General features: G+C 44.7%; 1 protein-coding gene across 1 annotated transcript; it reads left to right on the forward strand.

Moving 5' to 3' along the window:
* The first annotated feature begins 15,717 nt into the window (after positions 1–15,717).
* Positions 15,718–16,638, forward strand: LOC146690335 (olfactory receptor 6N2-like). Its single transcript, XM_085434932.1, has one exon. The coding sequence runs from the start codon at positions 15,721–15,723 to the stop codon at positions 16,636–16,638; it is 918 nt and encodes a 305-aa protein (XP_085291058.1). The 5' UTR covers positions 15,718–15,720.
* The last annotated feature ends 613 nt before the right edge of the window (positions 16,639–17,251 follow it).

A 17,251-nucleotide genomic window follows, 5' to 3' on the forward strand; every position in this document is an offset into this window, starting at 1 on the left:
CGGTGCGGGTGGTTCACAGAGCCTGGAGCTGGGTCATGACTCTCAACGTGACGCGGCTATCACGGAGCGCATCTACGAGCAGGGTGCAGGCGCACCGCTCGGCGAAGTCACATTTACCAGAGCATTGGAGGTTCTGAAACGGGACATCTGCAACAAGCTTGACTGCAAGATTGATACAGTTACCCATACACTGTGGTCAGAAATATCATCTGTGAAGGCTGAGTTTAAAGCTGCAATAACCACCCTACAGGTCACCGTTAATGCTCAAGGGACCACCATTAAAGATTTGGAGCTTTCAGCTACAACCTGCAGTGACGACCTGACTTCTCTTCAATCTGCTGTAAGTGTCCTAACGGAGGAGCTCAGACAACTGCAAGATAAATGTGAGGATCTAGAAGGAAGGTCAAGGCGCAATAATATTCACCTTATTGGCATCCCCGAAGGTTTGGAGACTTCTAACCCTAGGGAGTTTATTTCCCATCTCCTGCAAGATCTTCTGAAACTGAATGAAGCACCTCTGTTGGATCGGGTTCACAGATCCCTTGGACCAAAGCCCGGAGAGGGAGCGCCTCCTCGCCCACTGCTCATTAGAGTCCACTACTTCCATGTCAAGGAACAGCTGCTACGTCTTGCAGGGGCAAACTCTCCTCTACTTTACCAGGGCAGAAGGATCTCCATCTTTCCAGACTTCACACCTGCAGTGGCTAAAAAAGGTTCACAGTTTACTGGTGTCAAGCGCCTTCTGCACTCTTGTCCTGGGATCAAGTTCGGCCTGTTCTATCCTGCGGAACTGAGGGTGACATTTCCAGATGGAGTTGTACGTAAGTTTACTGATCCTGCATCTGCCACGGACTTTGCCAATAAGATCCTGGGGGTCCTGCCTCTCAGGGCACATAAGTGTCTTAGCCCATTGGGCTGATATGTCCATCTTGGTTAATTTCTGTGAAATATTTTATTCTATTTGTTTTTCTCTTTCTTCACTGTTTTTTTTTTTTATTGTATCTTATTGTAGTTTTTTTAAGTAACATACTTATGCTTATTTGAGGTGAGCTTGATTTATAGGATGTGTCTTGTTCTAATATGTTTTAATTCAATCGTTGATTTGTCTCTGTCTTGTATTGCATGGAGCTTGAACTCAACTGGGACTTCGAATAGTTGGGAGGAAGTGCTCAGGGGTGTGTTTGGTGGGGGGGGGGGTGTGCATCTTGTTTGGGAAGATGCTTCAGCATTTAGGGGGAAGTTTGGGTGTTCTTTGTTTTTTATGTTGTACTGTTCTGTACGCTGACTTTGTTTTTCCTGTGTTTTTCATTGGTCAGCTTTTGTTTTTTTCAATCTATGTTCTAATATGGTATCGCAATTAAATATTAATAATCAACAAGCAGGTCACTCGTTTAAGTTCTGTAGCTGGAATTATAAAGGTCTGAACCAACCTATTAAAAGGAGTAAGGTCCTCCATCATTCGCAATTCTTGGGCGCCCAGGTTGTGTTTTTACAAGAAACACACCTAAAAATTTCAGATCATTTTAGACTTCGTAAGGGGTGGGTGGGCCAACTCTATCACTCTACATTAGAGCTGGGCGATAGAATGATAACGATATGTATCGCGATATAACTTTTACTCGATAGAGAAATTAAACTATCGCGATAGACCTCGCCGCTCTTGTCCTCTTAAAAAAAAACAAAAAACGTCACGTCACGTCACGTCGCGTGACTTGTTACGTACAGCACAAGTGCCAAGGCGCACATGTGTATTTGTTTGGGAAGCAGCCAGCCACCGTACCGCCCGGGTAATGGAGGAAATGAGTGTGCCGACTAGAAAAATCAACCGAGCGTGACCGAAGGTTACCGAAGAGAAATCAGATGATGGTTCCAATGCCGGAGAGATTGTCGAACGGAAGAGCCAGAGAAGTTCCGTAGTGTGAAGGTATTTCGGCTATTTCAAGTCTGACAAAAAACAGAGTAGCGTGCACTGTAAATTGTGCCGAAAGCAAGTCTGGAAATACAATAAACTGGTGCATGCGTCACACTGTGCACCACGTTATTGTTTCGGTGAAATGAATTTCTACAATACTGTTACTGTTAATTCTCCTCTCTGCAGTGTTTAAATGCTTACATATACACACAGTTACTGTCCCTCCACACATACGACTCGGTTCTGCTTCTATGCCCCAGCTTTGTTTACTTTTTCCCACCGAGGCTTCTAGACTTCTGATTGGCCAACATTTCTGCACGGTTAGGAATCTAGCTCCACCTGCTGCTTTGGCATGTTCATAGCAGCGTTTTCCTTCATTTCTGCCTTTATGTGTGGACGGGATTATTTTTTAAAACGAAAACGGAAAATCTCCGATTTCAAAAATACCCGTGTACGTGTGGACGTAGCCTCAGTCTCTGACTGGAAGCGCTAATTCGTCATTCGGCTTTTGTCAGACTAAAGTAACTGTTAAAACTGTTTGAAAAGCTAAGCTATACAACAAGGAGAGATTGAGAATTTCCTTTTAGTTCTCAGTTTATTTGATATTGACAAAAGTTAGTTTTGTCTGTTCTTCTGTAAAACAAACTAAGATTTATTTTTAGAATTAATATTTTGTTTCTAAGTGGAATTGACAATTTAGTCTGTTTCGTTTGTTCTATTTTGAAACTTAAACGCTTTAGCGGCTGCCTTTTGTGTAGTTTGCAATATTTGCCTTTATTTATCTGAAAAAGTCTCATGTTCCTTAAGTACATCTACCCTGTTGAACTTCATCCATCCATTCGCATCATTCATCCATTCCATCCATTTGTAAATGCTTAATGGATGAACTTATTATGGGAAATAAATATTTAAATAAAAACAAGCTGCTGATTATTTCACATTTTACTTGTGAGCAACGGCACATTTAAATCTTACAAATATAGTTATTTGGCTTATATCGTGATAGATATCGTTATCGCCTGAAATGAAAAAAACATATCGTGATATGAAAAAATCTTATATCGCCCAGCTCTACTCTACATTTAAATCCAAAGCTCGTGGAGCTGCTATTTTAATACACAAATCATATTTGTCATATTTTGAACACTAAATTCATTTTTGCCAACATCTATGCTCCCAATTGGGACGATCAAAATTTTTTTTGCACTTTTTTCACTAAAATTCCTGACTTGTCTTCCCACTATTTAGTTCTTAGTGGCGATTTTAATTGTTGGCTCGGGCCGCTGGATTGATCCTCAAATAGGCCAGGTAGGCAATCCAACTCTTCCAAAATTATTAATATGTTCCTTGAAGAATTTTCTGTTATTAATGCCTGGCATTTTCTCAACCCCACGCGTAAAGAGTACACCTTTTTCTCCCCTGTTCATCATACGTACACTCGTATTGATTACTTTCTATTGGACAGTCGACTTACTTCACAGATTCGCTCTTGCTCTCATAGTGCCATTGTCATTTCAGATCATGCTCCGTTGACTCTAGATTTGGCAGTGGGCCAAAGTTCTCCACCAGCTCCATGGCGTTTGAACACACGCTTGCTGTCACACGATATGTTTATCACATTTGTGACTTCCAAGATAGACTTATTTATAGAGACAAACATTACACCAGGAATATCACCCTCCATTTTGTGGGAAACGTTTAAGGCTTTTATCAGGGGACATATTATATCTTATGCTGGTTTTGAGGCAAATCAAAGGAAAGCAAAGTTGCCCGAGCTCATAACACGCATATCACAATTAGATGAGTTGTATGCTGTCTGCCCGGCACCAGAGGTCTATTATGACAGGCTGTCTTTGCAGTCTGAGTTTGATCATCTGTCCTCTGCTCGGGCTGAAGAGATGCTGCTGAAGTGTCAGTACTCCCAGTATGAGTATGGGGATAAGGCCAGTAAACTGCTTTCCCATCAGCTTTGTATTCCATTCCTCGGATTCAGACATCAAGCAGTGTTTCTACGGATCCTAAAATAATTAATGACCAATTTCTGGACTTTTATTCATCTCTTTATGCGTCTGAGTGTGCATTTAGCACTGAGGCTTTGGACTCCTTTTTCAATCATCTTAAGCTCCCAGCAATTGATCAAACACACAGTCTTCGGCTGGAGGGACCAATAACTGTAGAAGAGATCCTGCAAGCTATCAGCAAATTGCAGTGTTCTAAGTCTCCCGGACAGGATGGGTTTCCTGCGTTCTATCGTAAATTTATGCCTAAACTGGCCCCGCTCATGATAAATATGTATAAGCATTCACTGGAAATTGGATCCCTCCCACCCTCTCTACTGCAGGCATCTATATCCTTGATCTTAAAAAAGGATAAGGATCCATTACAATGTGGCTCATACCGTCCCATTTCTTTGTTAAATGTGGACTATAAAATCCATGCTAAACTTTTAGCGATGCATGTGGAAGCAGTCTTGCCATCTGTAATTAACCCGGATCAAACAGGATTTATTAAAGGGAGATATGCCTTCTCTAACCTTAGACGTTTGTTTAATGTTCTTTACAATCCCTCAGACTCCAACAGCCCTGAGTTTGTGATCAGTTTAGATGCTGAGAAGGCTTTTGACAGGGTCGAGTGGGGATACCTTTTTTATGTTTTGGAGAAATTTGGCTTTGGTAAAATAATCATCTCCTGGTTGAAACTTCCAGAGGTGGGACCAAGTCATTGTTTTGCAAGTCTCAAGTAAGTCTCAAGTCTTTATCCTCAAGTCTCAAGTCAAGTCTCAAGTAATGTCAGGCAAGTCAGAGTCGAGTCTCAAGTCACTGGTGTAAAGGTCCAAGTAAAGTCACAAGTCTGAAATTTTGAATTTCAAGTCCTTTCGAGTCATTAAAAAAAAAAACGAAAAAAAAGCATGTTGCAGTTATATGCTAAATGTAAATATTAGACCATGTAATTTTTAAATCTGTGTTTTTCTCAACACATGACAAAATAGTGAACTTAGAAAATATACACAAATTGTGAAATTGCACCTCTTTAAAATGCAGCTCAATTAAACCTAGCTCCAAGAATAATTTTCACCGACAGTTCTGAGATAAGCTGCATGTTATTCTTGGATGCGCTTGTAGGACCGGCTTTAAAATCGCATGACAAAAATATCATACACATTAAAAAAAAAACTGCATCACCAACGTAGCCTGGACAACATTTGCTAGTTAGATGAAGTCAGCTATCTCATCGTAGCATATTTATATGCATATTTATAATTATACGGTTCTTGGAGTGAGTGCACACACTCGTGAAGTTTAGTAACTTCAGGCCACTGCAACAAGCCCAGGTACAGTTTACCGACGGATGGGTGCAGGACCTTGAAATGCACCGTGTAGAACGAAAGACCATCGTACCTATCATAAGTTTACCAGTCTCACAAATTGTCTTCATAAATACACATTCGTTAACCGTTTATTAATAGGACCTTTGAGCTCAAGGGTAATTAATTAGCAGTGGAAATAATTTCTGGTACCCATCACAGAAATGTAGCAGTGACAATAATATTGTATGCTGTAATCGTACTGGGCAATTAGTGATACAAAACAACTGTTTTACCCTGTGAATAAAAGTATATGTTTTTGTCAATGTACCATAATAACAGAAGCGAAACACAATATTGTGTCAGGACAATTTACTATTTATGCACAATAAACAAAGGAGCATAGCGCGACAATTTCTGTTCAGCGCCAGACTTGCTTGTAACCTATATCACCAATTATATTATGAAAATGACGTATTAACTACTACAGCAGACTGACCTTTGTGGAAATGCTTGGAGCAGACTAACCTGTGAGCTGGAGTGTTCTGGGACGTTATATTTGATCTTTGAATGGCTGCAATCCAGGCCACCCGTCGCCTCTTTGTTACTTCGGAAACATGGCTCGAACAATTTCTCTTCAACGACGTAATCCGATAACAACCGATCTCTTTACCCGTCGGCTTCCCGTGGCTGTCATGCGACCGGCTATTGCAGTTAATAACTGATTTCAATTGAAAGCCTGCGTGCGCTAGTACCGCTTGCCACGAGTTCCCAGAATCCTTTGCGGTTCTACCCGTGAATGATGTCACATTTTCAATCTCTATATAATATGCATGTTAAATTTTATATTTGGGGTGAAATATCAAGTCTTTTCAAGTGAACCGGTTCAAGTCCAATTCAAGTCCCAGGTCATTGGTGTAAAAGTCCAAGTCAAGTCACAAGTCTTAGAACATTTTTTCAAGTCAAGTCTAAAGTCATAAAATTAATGACTCGAGTCTGACTCGAGTCCAAGTCATGTGACTCGAGTCCACACCTCTGGAAACTTCTTTATACTTCCCCACTTGGCGCCGTCAAAACAAATGGCACATGTTCTGACTTTTTTCCTCTGTTTAGGGGGACTAGGCAGGGCTGTCCCATGTCGCCGTTGCTCTTTGCAATTGCAATTGAGCCCCTGGCCATATCGCTGAGATCAAACCCAGGTATCACCAGGGTTACGAGAAATGTTATGGAACAAAGAGTCTCCTTATACGCAGATGATTTGCTTCTTTATATCTCAAAACCAGCATCCTCATTTCCTTTGGTGCTCTCAATACTTGAACAGTTTAGCCTTATTTCTGGCTATAAGCTGAATCTCGCCAAGAGTGAACTGTTCCCTCTGAATGCTGCTGCACAGAAATATCAGTGTACAGCACTGCCTTTTCGAGTTGTATCGGACAACTTTACATATTTAGGGGTTAAAATTACAAGTCAATTTCATACTCTTTTCAAGCTTAATTTCGGTGTGTTTCTTGTAAAAACACAACCTTAATTTTCTCCACTTGTGGAGAAAGTTAGGCAGGATTTGGACAGATGGTCTCTACTCCATCTGTCTGTAGCAGGGTGCATAAATACAATTAAAATGAACATCCTCCCAAGATTTTATGTTATTTTTCAGTGTGTCCCTGTATTTATCCCAATTTCCTTTTTTGTTAAATTAGACAAGATTCTCTCTGGGTTCATTTGGAACAAAAAAAAACCCTAGAATACGCAAGACATATCTTCAAAGACCGAAAAAGATGGGGGGAATGCCTTTACCAAACCTTATGTTCTATTATTGGGCATGTAATATTCGTATTCTCAGGTACTGGCTTCAGGGGTGAGGGGGACATGAATAATGCCCCGGCGTGGCTGAGCTTGGAGATTTCTTCTTGTGCCTTATCTTCTTTACCGGCCCTGATTTATGCCCAAACGCAGCCTTCGAGTGCAGGTTTTTATAATAACTCTATTGGCAAAGTTACCTTGAAAATATGGTATCAAGTTTGTCGTTATTTTAAGTTTACCTTTTTTTCCCTTGAGTCACTCATTTTGAAAAATCCCTCTTTTCAGCCTTCGTTAGTTGATGGTGCTTTTTATTTGTGGGCCTCCTTGGGTATCAGGTCTTTTTCTGATCTGTATATTCAGAATACATTTGCCTCCTTTGAACAGCTCTCATTGAAATTTGGCCTTCCAAAAAGTCACTTTTTTCGCTACTTACAAATCCGGAGTTTTGTTAACCCTTGTGCGCCCACCTGTTCTCGGGGCGTGGGTCGTGGTGACCCCCCAAGGTGTGTGTGTGTGTGTGTGTTGTTATTAGGATGGTATTGATGATGATGATGATGAGTGTGTGTGTGTGTGTGTGTGTGTGTGAGTGTGTGTGTGTGTGTGTGTGTGATGATGATGATGATGAGTGTGTGTGTGTGTGTGTGTGTTGTTATTAGGATGGTATTGATGATGATGATGATCCTGATGATGGTGGTGGTGGCGATGGGGGGTCTTGGTAACCCCCTGGGGGGGGGGGGATATGTGTGTTTTATGATGATTAGGGTGGGGGGTCGCTAGGACCCCCTCGGGGCATATGTGATGATGATGATGATGGTGATGGTGATGATGATGATGATGATAGGTTTGGGGTCGCTAGGACCCCCCCGGGGGGGCATATGTGGTGATGATGATGATGATGATGATGATGATGATAGGTTTGGGGTCACTAGGACCCCCCCCCGGGGGGGCATATGTGATGATGATGATGATGATGATGATAGGTTTGGGGTCGCTAGGACCCCCCCGGGGGGGCATATGTGGTGATGATGATGATGATGATGATGATAGGTTTGGGGTCACTAGGACCCCCCCCGGGGGGGCATATGTGATGATGATGATGATGATGATGATAGGTTTGGGGTCGCTAGGACCCCCCCGGGGGGCATATATTGTGTTATGATGATGATGAGGATGATGATCAGGATGATGATGATGATGATGATAGGGTGGGGTGGGGTGGGGGGGGTCGCTAGGGGACCACCGTTGGGGCGCTTGTGTTATCACGGCGTCGGTGGCGTCCGGGGAGCGGCGGCGCGGGAAGAAGAAGAAGCGGCGCAGTTGGGACAGTACGTGACGGCGCAGTTTGTACACACGTGCGCTCGGCACTCGCGGCACAGGATCTTGGTCTTGACGTCTTTGCTCCTGGGACACACGCGGCACCTTCTCCTCTTGACCGGAGAGGAGTCGCGTGGCGTAGCGTTGTTAGAGGCTGCCTCGGCGGTAGCGCCTCGGGCCGCGACTCTGCCTCCTCCTCCTCCTCCTCCTCCTCCTGGTCCTCCTCCTCCTCCTCCTCCTCCTCCCGGTCCTCGCGCTAAAGCCGCCCTGGCTTCGAGCATGGGGCGCGCGAGCGCTTTGCCCAGTCGCTCGAGGAAGAGCCGTCGTCTGTTGAGCTTGCCCGGCATCCAGTCGGGGTGAATTTCCCTCCACAGCACGAACGCGTTGTAGGCCGCCACGTCGACCATGTTGTGGAAAAGGGCCACGGGCCACCTGCGGGTCTTTCTCCTGCAGCTGTACGTGCTCACAACCTTGTCCAGGTTGTCCACTCCTCCCTTGGTGCGGTTGTAATGCAGCACCAAGGGCGGTTTCGCGCCGCTTCTGTTGCTGCCGCTGCCGCTGCTGTTGCTGATGCGGCGGCTAGGCCGGGGCTCGGGGCCGGAGCGATGGTGGTAACGAGGAGCTGTGGTGAGGAGCAGCACGTTCTTGTTCTTCTTGGCCACGTAGGAGAGGATGATCGTGTCGGGCCCTCCTCCTCCTCCTCCTCCTCCTTCTCGTCCTCTTCCTCCTCCTCCTTCTCGTCGTCCTCCTCTTCCTCCCCCTCGTCCCGCGGAGCCGCCGAGTACCACGGATTCCACGGAGCCCACGGCCCTGCCCTTGACGCAGCGCAGCTCTCTGGGGATCTCGGGTCTGTTCGACCGCAGAGTGCCCAGCACGGTGTGGCCTCTCTCGCGATAGAGCCTGTCGGCGAGCTCGCGCGAGGTGAAAAAGTTGTCGCACGTGACGTTGCGTCCCGGAGTCAGTCCCTCGGTGAGGTCCATGACCACTCGAGTGGCCAGGTGCTTTTCGGGAGGGCCGCGCTTGTCGGGCTTGCCGGTGTAGACTTGCATCTTCCACGCGTAGCTGGAACGCACGTCGCACGCCACCCATATCTTGATCCCGTACCTGGCCGGCTTGCTGGGCATGTACTGTCTGAACGGACACCGTCCTGATGGATGGAGAGAGAGAGAGAGAGAGAGAGAGAGAGAGAGAGAGATGGAGATGGGGATGGAGATGGAGAGAGAGAGAGAGAGAGAGAGAGATGGAGAGAGAGAGAGAGAGATGGAGAGAGAGAGAGAGAGAGAGAGAGACCGCGGCCCATGGGCTTCCATCCGTCGATGGCGGGCCTGCGCCTGCCCGCTTCCAGGTTGGTCATGGCGATCACCGAGTCCTCTATCTCCGGCGGGAAGTAGGCCATGAACGCGGAGGCCTCGTCTCGCGCCGCCGCCACGGCCTCTTCGGTGGGGCCTCGTCCCGGCGGGTCGAGGTCGTCGTCGTCTTCTTCTTCTTCTAATTCTAATTCTTCTTCTTCTAATTCTTCTTCTTCTTCTTCATAGTCTTTGTCTTCTTCATCGTCATCGTTATAATCATCAGCGAGGACGTCTTCTTCTTCTTCTTCTTCTTCTTCATCATCATCATCATCATCATCATCGGCGAGGACGTCTTCTTCTTCTTCTTCTTCTTCATCATCATCATCATTGGCGAGGACGTCTTCTTTTTCTTCTTCTTCTTCATAGTCTTTGTCTTCTTCTTCTTCTTCTTCTTTTTCTTCTTCTTCATAGTCTTTGTCTTCTTCTTTTTCTTCTTGTTCTTCTTCTTCTTCATCATCATCATCATCATCGGCGAGGACGTCTTCTTCTTCTTCTTCTTCTTCTTCTTCCTCTTCTTCTTCGTCATAGTCTTTGTCTTCTTCGTCATCGTCGTAGTCGTAATCGTCGGCTACATCCGCGTCGCGAGTTTCACCGACAGCGCCGCGGCCGCGATCGCGCCCAGGATCATGAACGCCACCTGCAGCGTGGCCGGCGTCGTCCTCTTGCCAAATCTCCTGAGTCCCCCGCCCCGGTGGGTCGGCGCCTGCTTCTTCTTCTTCTTCTTCTTCTCCCTCTCGGCGGTTCGACTCGCCTTGCGAGCCGCCATCCTGGCAGAGTTGCGACGCCATTTCGTAACCGCGATCCTCTTCCCCGAAATACCTATGGTCTGCCACCCCATCGTTTTCGTCCTCCTGATCCTCCGAGTGGCTCTCCTCCTCGTCGTCTGCGAGCGTTCGGGCCGTCGGGTCGTCGTTGTCGTCCCCCTCGGCCTCTTGCTCCTCTTCCTCGCTCTCGTCCTCCTCCAAGTTCTCCTGTAGCTGCTGCTGCTGCTGCTGCCGCCGCCGCCGCTGCTCTTGGTCTTCCTCGACCCCTAGCCCTCGATAGCGAAACGTGGCCGGTCGCAACAACGGAGCCACCGGAGCCGACCACGCAGCGTACGCCAAATGCGATGGCGATGGCGACGGTGATGGTGAGCGGGAGGAGGAGGAGGAGGAGGACACCGCTGGCGATTGCGATCCGCCTGTACCGACCTTAGTGCTCTTTGGCTCCCACGGTCTAGTGCGTGACATTGTCTTCTTCTTCGTCTTCTTCTTTCTCGTTGGCACCTTGTCGCCGTTGTTGTTGTTGTTGTTGCTGTTGTACAGCACGCGCCCGGACACTGCCTCTGTAACCTCTGTAACCTGTAACCCCGACACGCTTAGTACCCGCCATCCACGCTCTTATCATCTCGCCGCGCGACGCGCTGTGCTTCCGCCGGGGTGTTTCTCGACCACCTTTTTACAAGACTTTATCGTCCACGCTTGCACGTGTGGTCTCTGTCAAACTCACGTCTCTCTCTCTCTCTCACGTCTCTCTCTCTCTCTCTCTCTCTCTCTCTCTCGCTCTCTCTCTCTCTCTCTCTCTCTCTCTCTCCAATCCCATCCCATCCCCATCCCATCCCCTCGGGGGGGGATCTCGCGACCCCAACCTCCTCCCTCCCTCCGCGGGGGACCCGCATCCCCCGACCCCGCCCTCCCATCCCATCCCATCCCATCCCCTCGGGGGATCTCGCGACCCCAACCTCCTCCCTCCCTCCCTCCCTCCCTCCGCGGGGGACCCGCATCCCCCGACCCCGCCGCTCTCCCCCTGGCGGGTGCATCAGGGTTAAGGAGAAATCTCTTGTCTGTATGGGAGAATATGTTCCTTTGGCAACTCCTCAACCTTGGCTATTAAAATGGCATGGGAGCAGGATTTGGGATGTGTGATTCAGAATGACTTTTGGGATAAAATTCTTTACCGGGTCCATGGCTCCTCATTATGTGCCAAACACGGGTTGATTCAATGTAAGATTTTGCACCGCATACACTTGCTTTTTTAACATATATTTGTAGTTAGAGAAATTTAAGAGGCTTATCCCTCAAAACTGTAAATACAAAAAAGTTGCACAAAATAGTTTCCCACCACAGGAAATTTATTTTGAGTGTCTTCATAGTTTTATTTTTAAAATACACCAATTTTTATACACTGCAGGAAAAACGAAAATAAATATTATACTGCAAATTTGCAAAAAAAGCAGCATATGCATCAAAATAAACTATTTCCAGCAGTCCAATATGAGTTCTAAGCATCCCAGAAACGACACAGAAGGTCATAAAGTCAAAGATAACTTTTAAAAAGACGAGTATAGGCCCTAAGCCCCTGATAGCAGGGATAGCTCAGTAGGTAAGGCGGTCGCCCCATGATCGGAAGGTCGGCGGTTCGAATCCACTTAACGGCTACCCTGAGGTACCCCTGAGCAAGGTACCGTCCCTACACACTGCTCCCCGGGCGCCTGCTTAGTGGGCTGCCCACTGCTTCACTGAGTGAATGGGTCAAATGCAGAGAAAAACAAGTAATTTCCCCATGGGGATCAATAAAGTATCCATTATTATTATTAGTAAAAAAGACTACATTTCCGCGAAAATGACGTCACTTCCGGTTTCGGGCAGGTAATGGCGGAAATGCAAAAGTTCGCGCTGACGTCTATTCCAATGTAGGAAGTGTTATGAACAGCTGATTGGCGTGTTTCTGGAATATTATGTTTTTGTTCCTGCAAGCGCTTTTTATGCAGTTTTTGCAAAGCTTTGCACATAAAGCTTTGCAAAGCTTTATGTGGAAGGAAACCGTGTGACCTAGGACAAGCTGATGGCATAAGAGTACAACTCCTCTGGTTTCATATGCAAAAAAATTTTTTGCGCTAGCTTACGTGGTTGCAGTGCTACTGGGATTTAAAAATAGTTACGCAAAACAGAGCGTGCCCGCTCTGATCGGCTGTAAAGGGTTAATATATTATCATGCTTTTTACAACTACATGAATGTGATTTATTACTATTACTGAAGGTCCGCGGCTCCGAACCATAGTAAAGGGACTTCTGGCTAATACTTCGGGTTCCGTGTCGGGCTCGTAGCCGAAAAATAGATTTACTTTGTTGTCTGGGTCAAGTTTGCTGGCGAGAGACAGAGAGAGGCGTTGAAAGGCTGCTCCAACGGAACTTATTGTTTTGGAGGAAAACACGAACACAGTGTACAGTCGAGTCTTAATAGCTTACTTACAACTGGGCTCGTCAGGCACTCTTCTTGGCTGCAGTGGTTATTATTATATTTACATGCTTCCAGCTCCCGTTTCTGCTCAAAGACAACTCGTACTTTTCCACTCTCCTTTTTCTCCCTCCTCGCGCTCACAGACACATAACGGGTATGGCAGTCCATTCTCCCTGCAGCACGGACTACACTGCCCATGAGGCTACATTCTTTAGGGCTATGCCTGTAACACTCTACCTTTTAGCTTAGCACAACAACAACAACAAAAAAGCGCTCTCTCACCCAGGAAACACACAGTCGCAGAGAGAGCGCGCGTCACCCTGTAACCACGGCAACCGTAACGCTGCCGCCTGGAAAAACAGAACATAGCTGTCAAACAAAACCCAAACAGTCCTGACCCGTGACAATATGAAGCAGGAAAATACCGCTGTGTAATCCATTTATTTCAACACAGTAACCGTATTCTAAATACCACTTTTAAACGGTAACTGTAACGGAATACAGTTACTCATATTTTGTATTTTAAATGTGTAACGGCGGTACATGTATTCCGTTACTCCCCAACACTGGGTACGACCAGTACTCGAGAAAGTCCGTGCCAACTATTTCAAGGTTGAACCAGAAGAGAACCACTCCATTGATGAGCAGATGATCCCCTTCAAAGGAAAGATTGGAATGAAACACTATATCAAGAACAAGCCGCAAAAATGGGGAATCAAGGTCTTCACTCGTGCAGGTGTCACTGGACTAGTCTATGACGTTGAAGTATACACTGGAAAAGGCACTGTGACCAATGAGCGTGGACTTGGTGTTGCCGGAGAAGTTGTGCTTCGTCTCGTGTCAGAAGTTCCAAAAGGTCTAAACTACAAGTGCTTCTTCGACAACTGGTTCACGTCCCCTGAACTCATTGTGGAACTGAAGAAAATGGTAATTCTAACAGTTGCTACCATCAATCGTAACCGTCTCTGTGGATGTACCCCAAAAGTGACAAGGAACTCTCAAAGGATGGGCGTGGTGCGTATGAAGTGGAATATGAAAAGACAAGTGGGATGTCCATTGTGAAGTGGTATGATAACAAGGCAGTTTTACTGGCATCATCCTTCATTGGCCCTGAAGCTGTTGAGAGATGCAGAAGGTGGTCGAAAGAGAACAAGGAATACCCCACATTGTCAAGGTGTACAACCACAACATGGGAGGAATAGACTTAGCAGACATGTTTGTGACTTGAACAGCAGGAAAAGAGGACGACCGTCATTGGAAGATGATCCAACATCTCATCAAGCTGCCCCACCTCCACCTCCACTTCAGCGGATCGTTGCACCAACGGTTGACGTCAGACTCGACCGATGCAATCATTTTCCCATTCATGCTGAGAAACGTGGACGTTGCAGACTGTGCAAGAATGGCTACATGCAAATGGCCTGCCTGAAGTGCAAAGTACTTCTATGCTTTACGAAAGACAAAAACTGTTTCTTGGAGTACCACACCATAAAGTGACATGCCAACATGGCCTACTCAATGAGGATTTGAGATTTTGGATTTGGATCCCATATTGTTTTTGTTGTTGTTCTGTTACTGAAAAGCACTTTGTTACATTGTTTTGAAAAGTTGTATACAAATAAAGTTAATGTTCATATCATATTCAGTCTTCAGTGTCAATTTACCACACCGGGCCAATGTTGTAAATCCGCAACATCCCAGAACTCTTTGCATGTGAAGGTCTCACTTAAAAAAAAGTCAGGATTCTATTGTACTACCCCATATGATAATTTTCTCCAAATATCAGATTTTTCCTGTAACTAAAACTTAATTTGAGCCTGAGAGGGTTAAAGAGGCCATGAGGAAATCTGCAACAACCAAATATTTGCAAAGATTAAGGCAAGTTGTAAGGAGCTGAATGAGAAGAACAATACCTGGGCAATCAACACCTGCAGAAACCTGAGAGAGAAGAGGAGCAAGGAGACGAACAATCATGGGAGGACAGATCCCTGCACAGTATGTACCACCGGCAGATAGAAGACATGGCTGACGTCCAGAACTCCTATCAGTGGCTGGGCTGAAAGACAAAACACTGAGGTATGAATCATGGCAGCACAGGAACAAGCTCTAAGCATAAGATCCATAAACACTTAGTTCTACCACAACGGGTAAAACCCCTGGTGCAGACTGTGCAAAGATGCCTCTGAAACACTCTAGCACATAAGAGTACAGTGCAAGATGCTAGCAAGCAGAACACACATACAGTAGAACACCATAACCAGGTGGCCAGAAGTATATCAATTAACATTTGTGCAGCATATGTCCTTGAAGTCCAGAGGTCATCACCCAAGGTAGCTGAAAATAACCAAGCTAAGTCTGGGGCTTCCTGATATAGACAGACAAACTGGTGATATCTATCCAACCAGACGCAATAGTGGTGGACAAGCAGAGGGAGATGACTGTAGTGATAGATATAGCTATATCAAGTGTTAACAACATGAGGATGAATGAACGTGATAACCTTGAGACTTGAGAAAATGTAGTGTGAAGGCAGTAGTGGTTTCCGTGGTTTCCGTGGCTTTTTTGCTTTTATACTAAGCCTATACTAGTTCCAGGGGTTTAAAAAAAATTGATGGGCAAACACAATGAAGTGCATAGGGCTATAAACATCAATTCGTCTGATTCCCTGAAGTTGTTTACATGTTAGTAGAGAACTTAATGAGTCCCATAGAGGATGGAAGGTTTTCTGATAAAACAAAGCCACAAAACAGAGACAATTACTTACCTTCTTAGTTCAGTGCAGGAAATATATTACTACAGTACTTTAAAGCATTGTTTATTTAATGGATGTTGAATTAAATGTAACATTGTTAACTCTTGGTGGGTTTGCAGAATTGCACAAATACAGATATCTTTATTTTGTGATTATATTCACATTATATATTCTGATACTCTGCTTTAATTCCATTATAGTGTACCTTATTTGGACTTGCAAAAACCTTCATGAGCCAATGTATATTTTTATTGCAGCTTTGTTAATCAACTCTGTTCTTTACAGCATGATTATCTATCCAAAGCTCTTATCTGATGTTTTGTCTGAAAAACAGACTATATCGTATCCACTCTGTCTCTTCCAAGGATTCTCATATTACACCTCAGCTGGGTCAGAGTTTTTACTGTTGGCAGCAATGGCATATGACAGGTATGTGTCTATATGCAAACCCCTGCAATATCCAGTTATTATGAATAGAATAACTATTTATGTATGTGTGATTTTAGTTTGGCTTATACCTGCTTTTGAGATTGCAGTGTCATTTGTGCTGTATTCGAATGTAAAACTCTGTAGTTTTACTCTAACAGGAATTTTTTGTAACAATTCATTTTACAGGCTTCAGTGTGTGCCCTCGGTTGTAATATCTGTATATGGTGTGGTCATGCTGATAAATGTTGCCTTTCTACCAATGCTTTTCATACTTTTTTCATATATCAGAATTCTAAGAATATCTTACAGTTGTTGCAGAGAAACAAGGAGAAAAGCTCTAAAGACATGTTTACCCCACTTGCTGGTGTTAATCAACTTTTCCTGTTTTATTTTCTTTGATATAATTATAGTTAGACTGGAATCTGATCTATCAAACACTGTACGCTTGACATTGACGTTTCAGTCAATTTTATTCCATCCTCTTTTAAATCCAATCATATATGGACTCAAAGTGAATGAAATTTTTAAACACATCAAGATGTTGTTGTGTCAGGTTTAACAACACTGGTATTACTGCACCATTATCAAATGTATGGGATTTCATTGTAATGTGAGTTAGATAAAAGAGTTTCTTATCTCTGATTTGACATGCAAGATAGAAGGACAGAGATCAACATTTATATAAACGTTGATCTCTGTCCTTCTACTGACAACAAGACGAAAAACATAATGGTCATAAAACAAAGATAAACAATTTGTTAAACTGTTGCTGGTAATGTTTGAAGTCTAAGCAGTTCCTATGCCTGCGTTTCACATTTTTCCTCCTTTTTTGTCACAGGTTATCTTTTACTATTGTGGGTTGTAAGCGCAAAAAATAATTTAGTTAATTTAGTTAATCAATTGCTACCTCTCTCTCTCTCTCTCTCTCTCTCTCTCTCTATATATATATATATATATATATATATACATATATATATACACAGTGGGGCAAAAAAGTATTTAGTCAGCCACCGATTGTGCAAGTTCCCCCACCTAAAATGATGACAGAGGTCAGTAAGTTGCACCAGAGGTACACTTCAACTGTGAGAGACAGAATGTGAAAAAAAAAATCCATGAATCCACATGGTAGGATTTGTAAAGAATTTATTCGTAAATCAGGGTGGAAAATAAGT

This window comes from Copadichromis virginalis, linkage group LG16, assembly GCF_057382275.1.
Source record: "Copadichromis virginalis isolate Kocher_CV1m ecotype Utaka linkage group LG16, C_Virginalis_male_GT1.1, whole genome shotgun sequence".
Lineage (NCBI taxonomy): Eukaryota > Metazoa > Chordata > Actinopteri > Cichliformes > Cichlidae > Copadichromis > Copadichromis virginalis.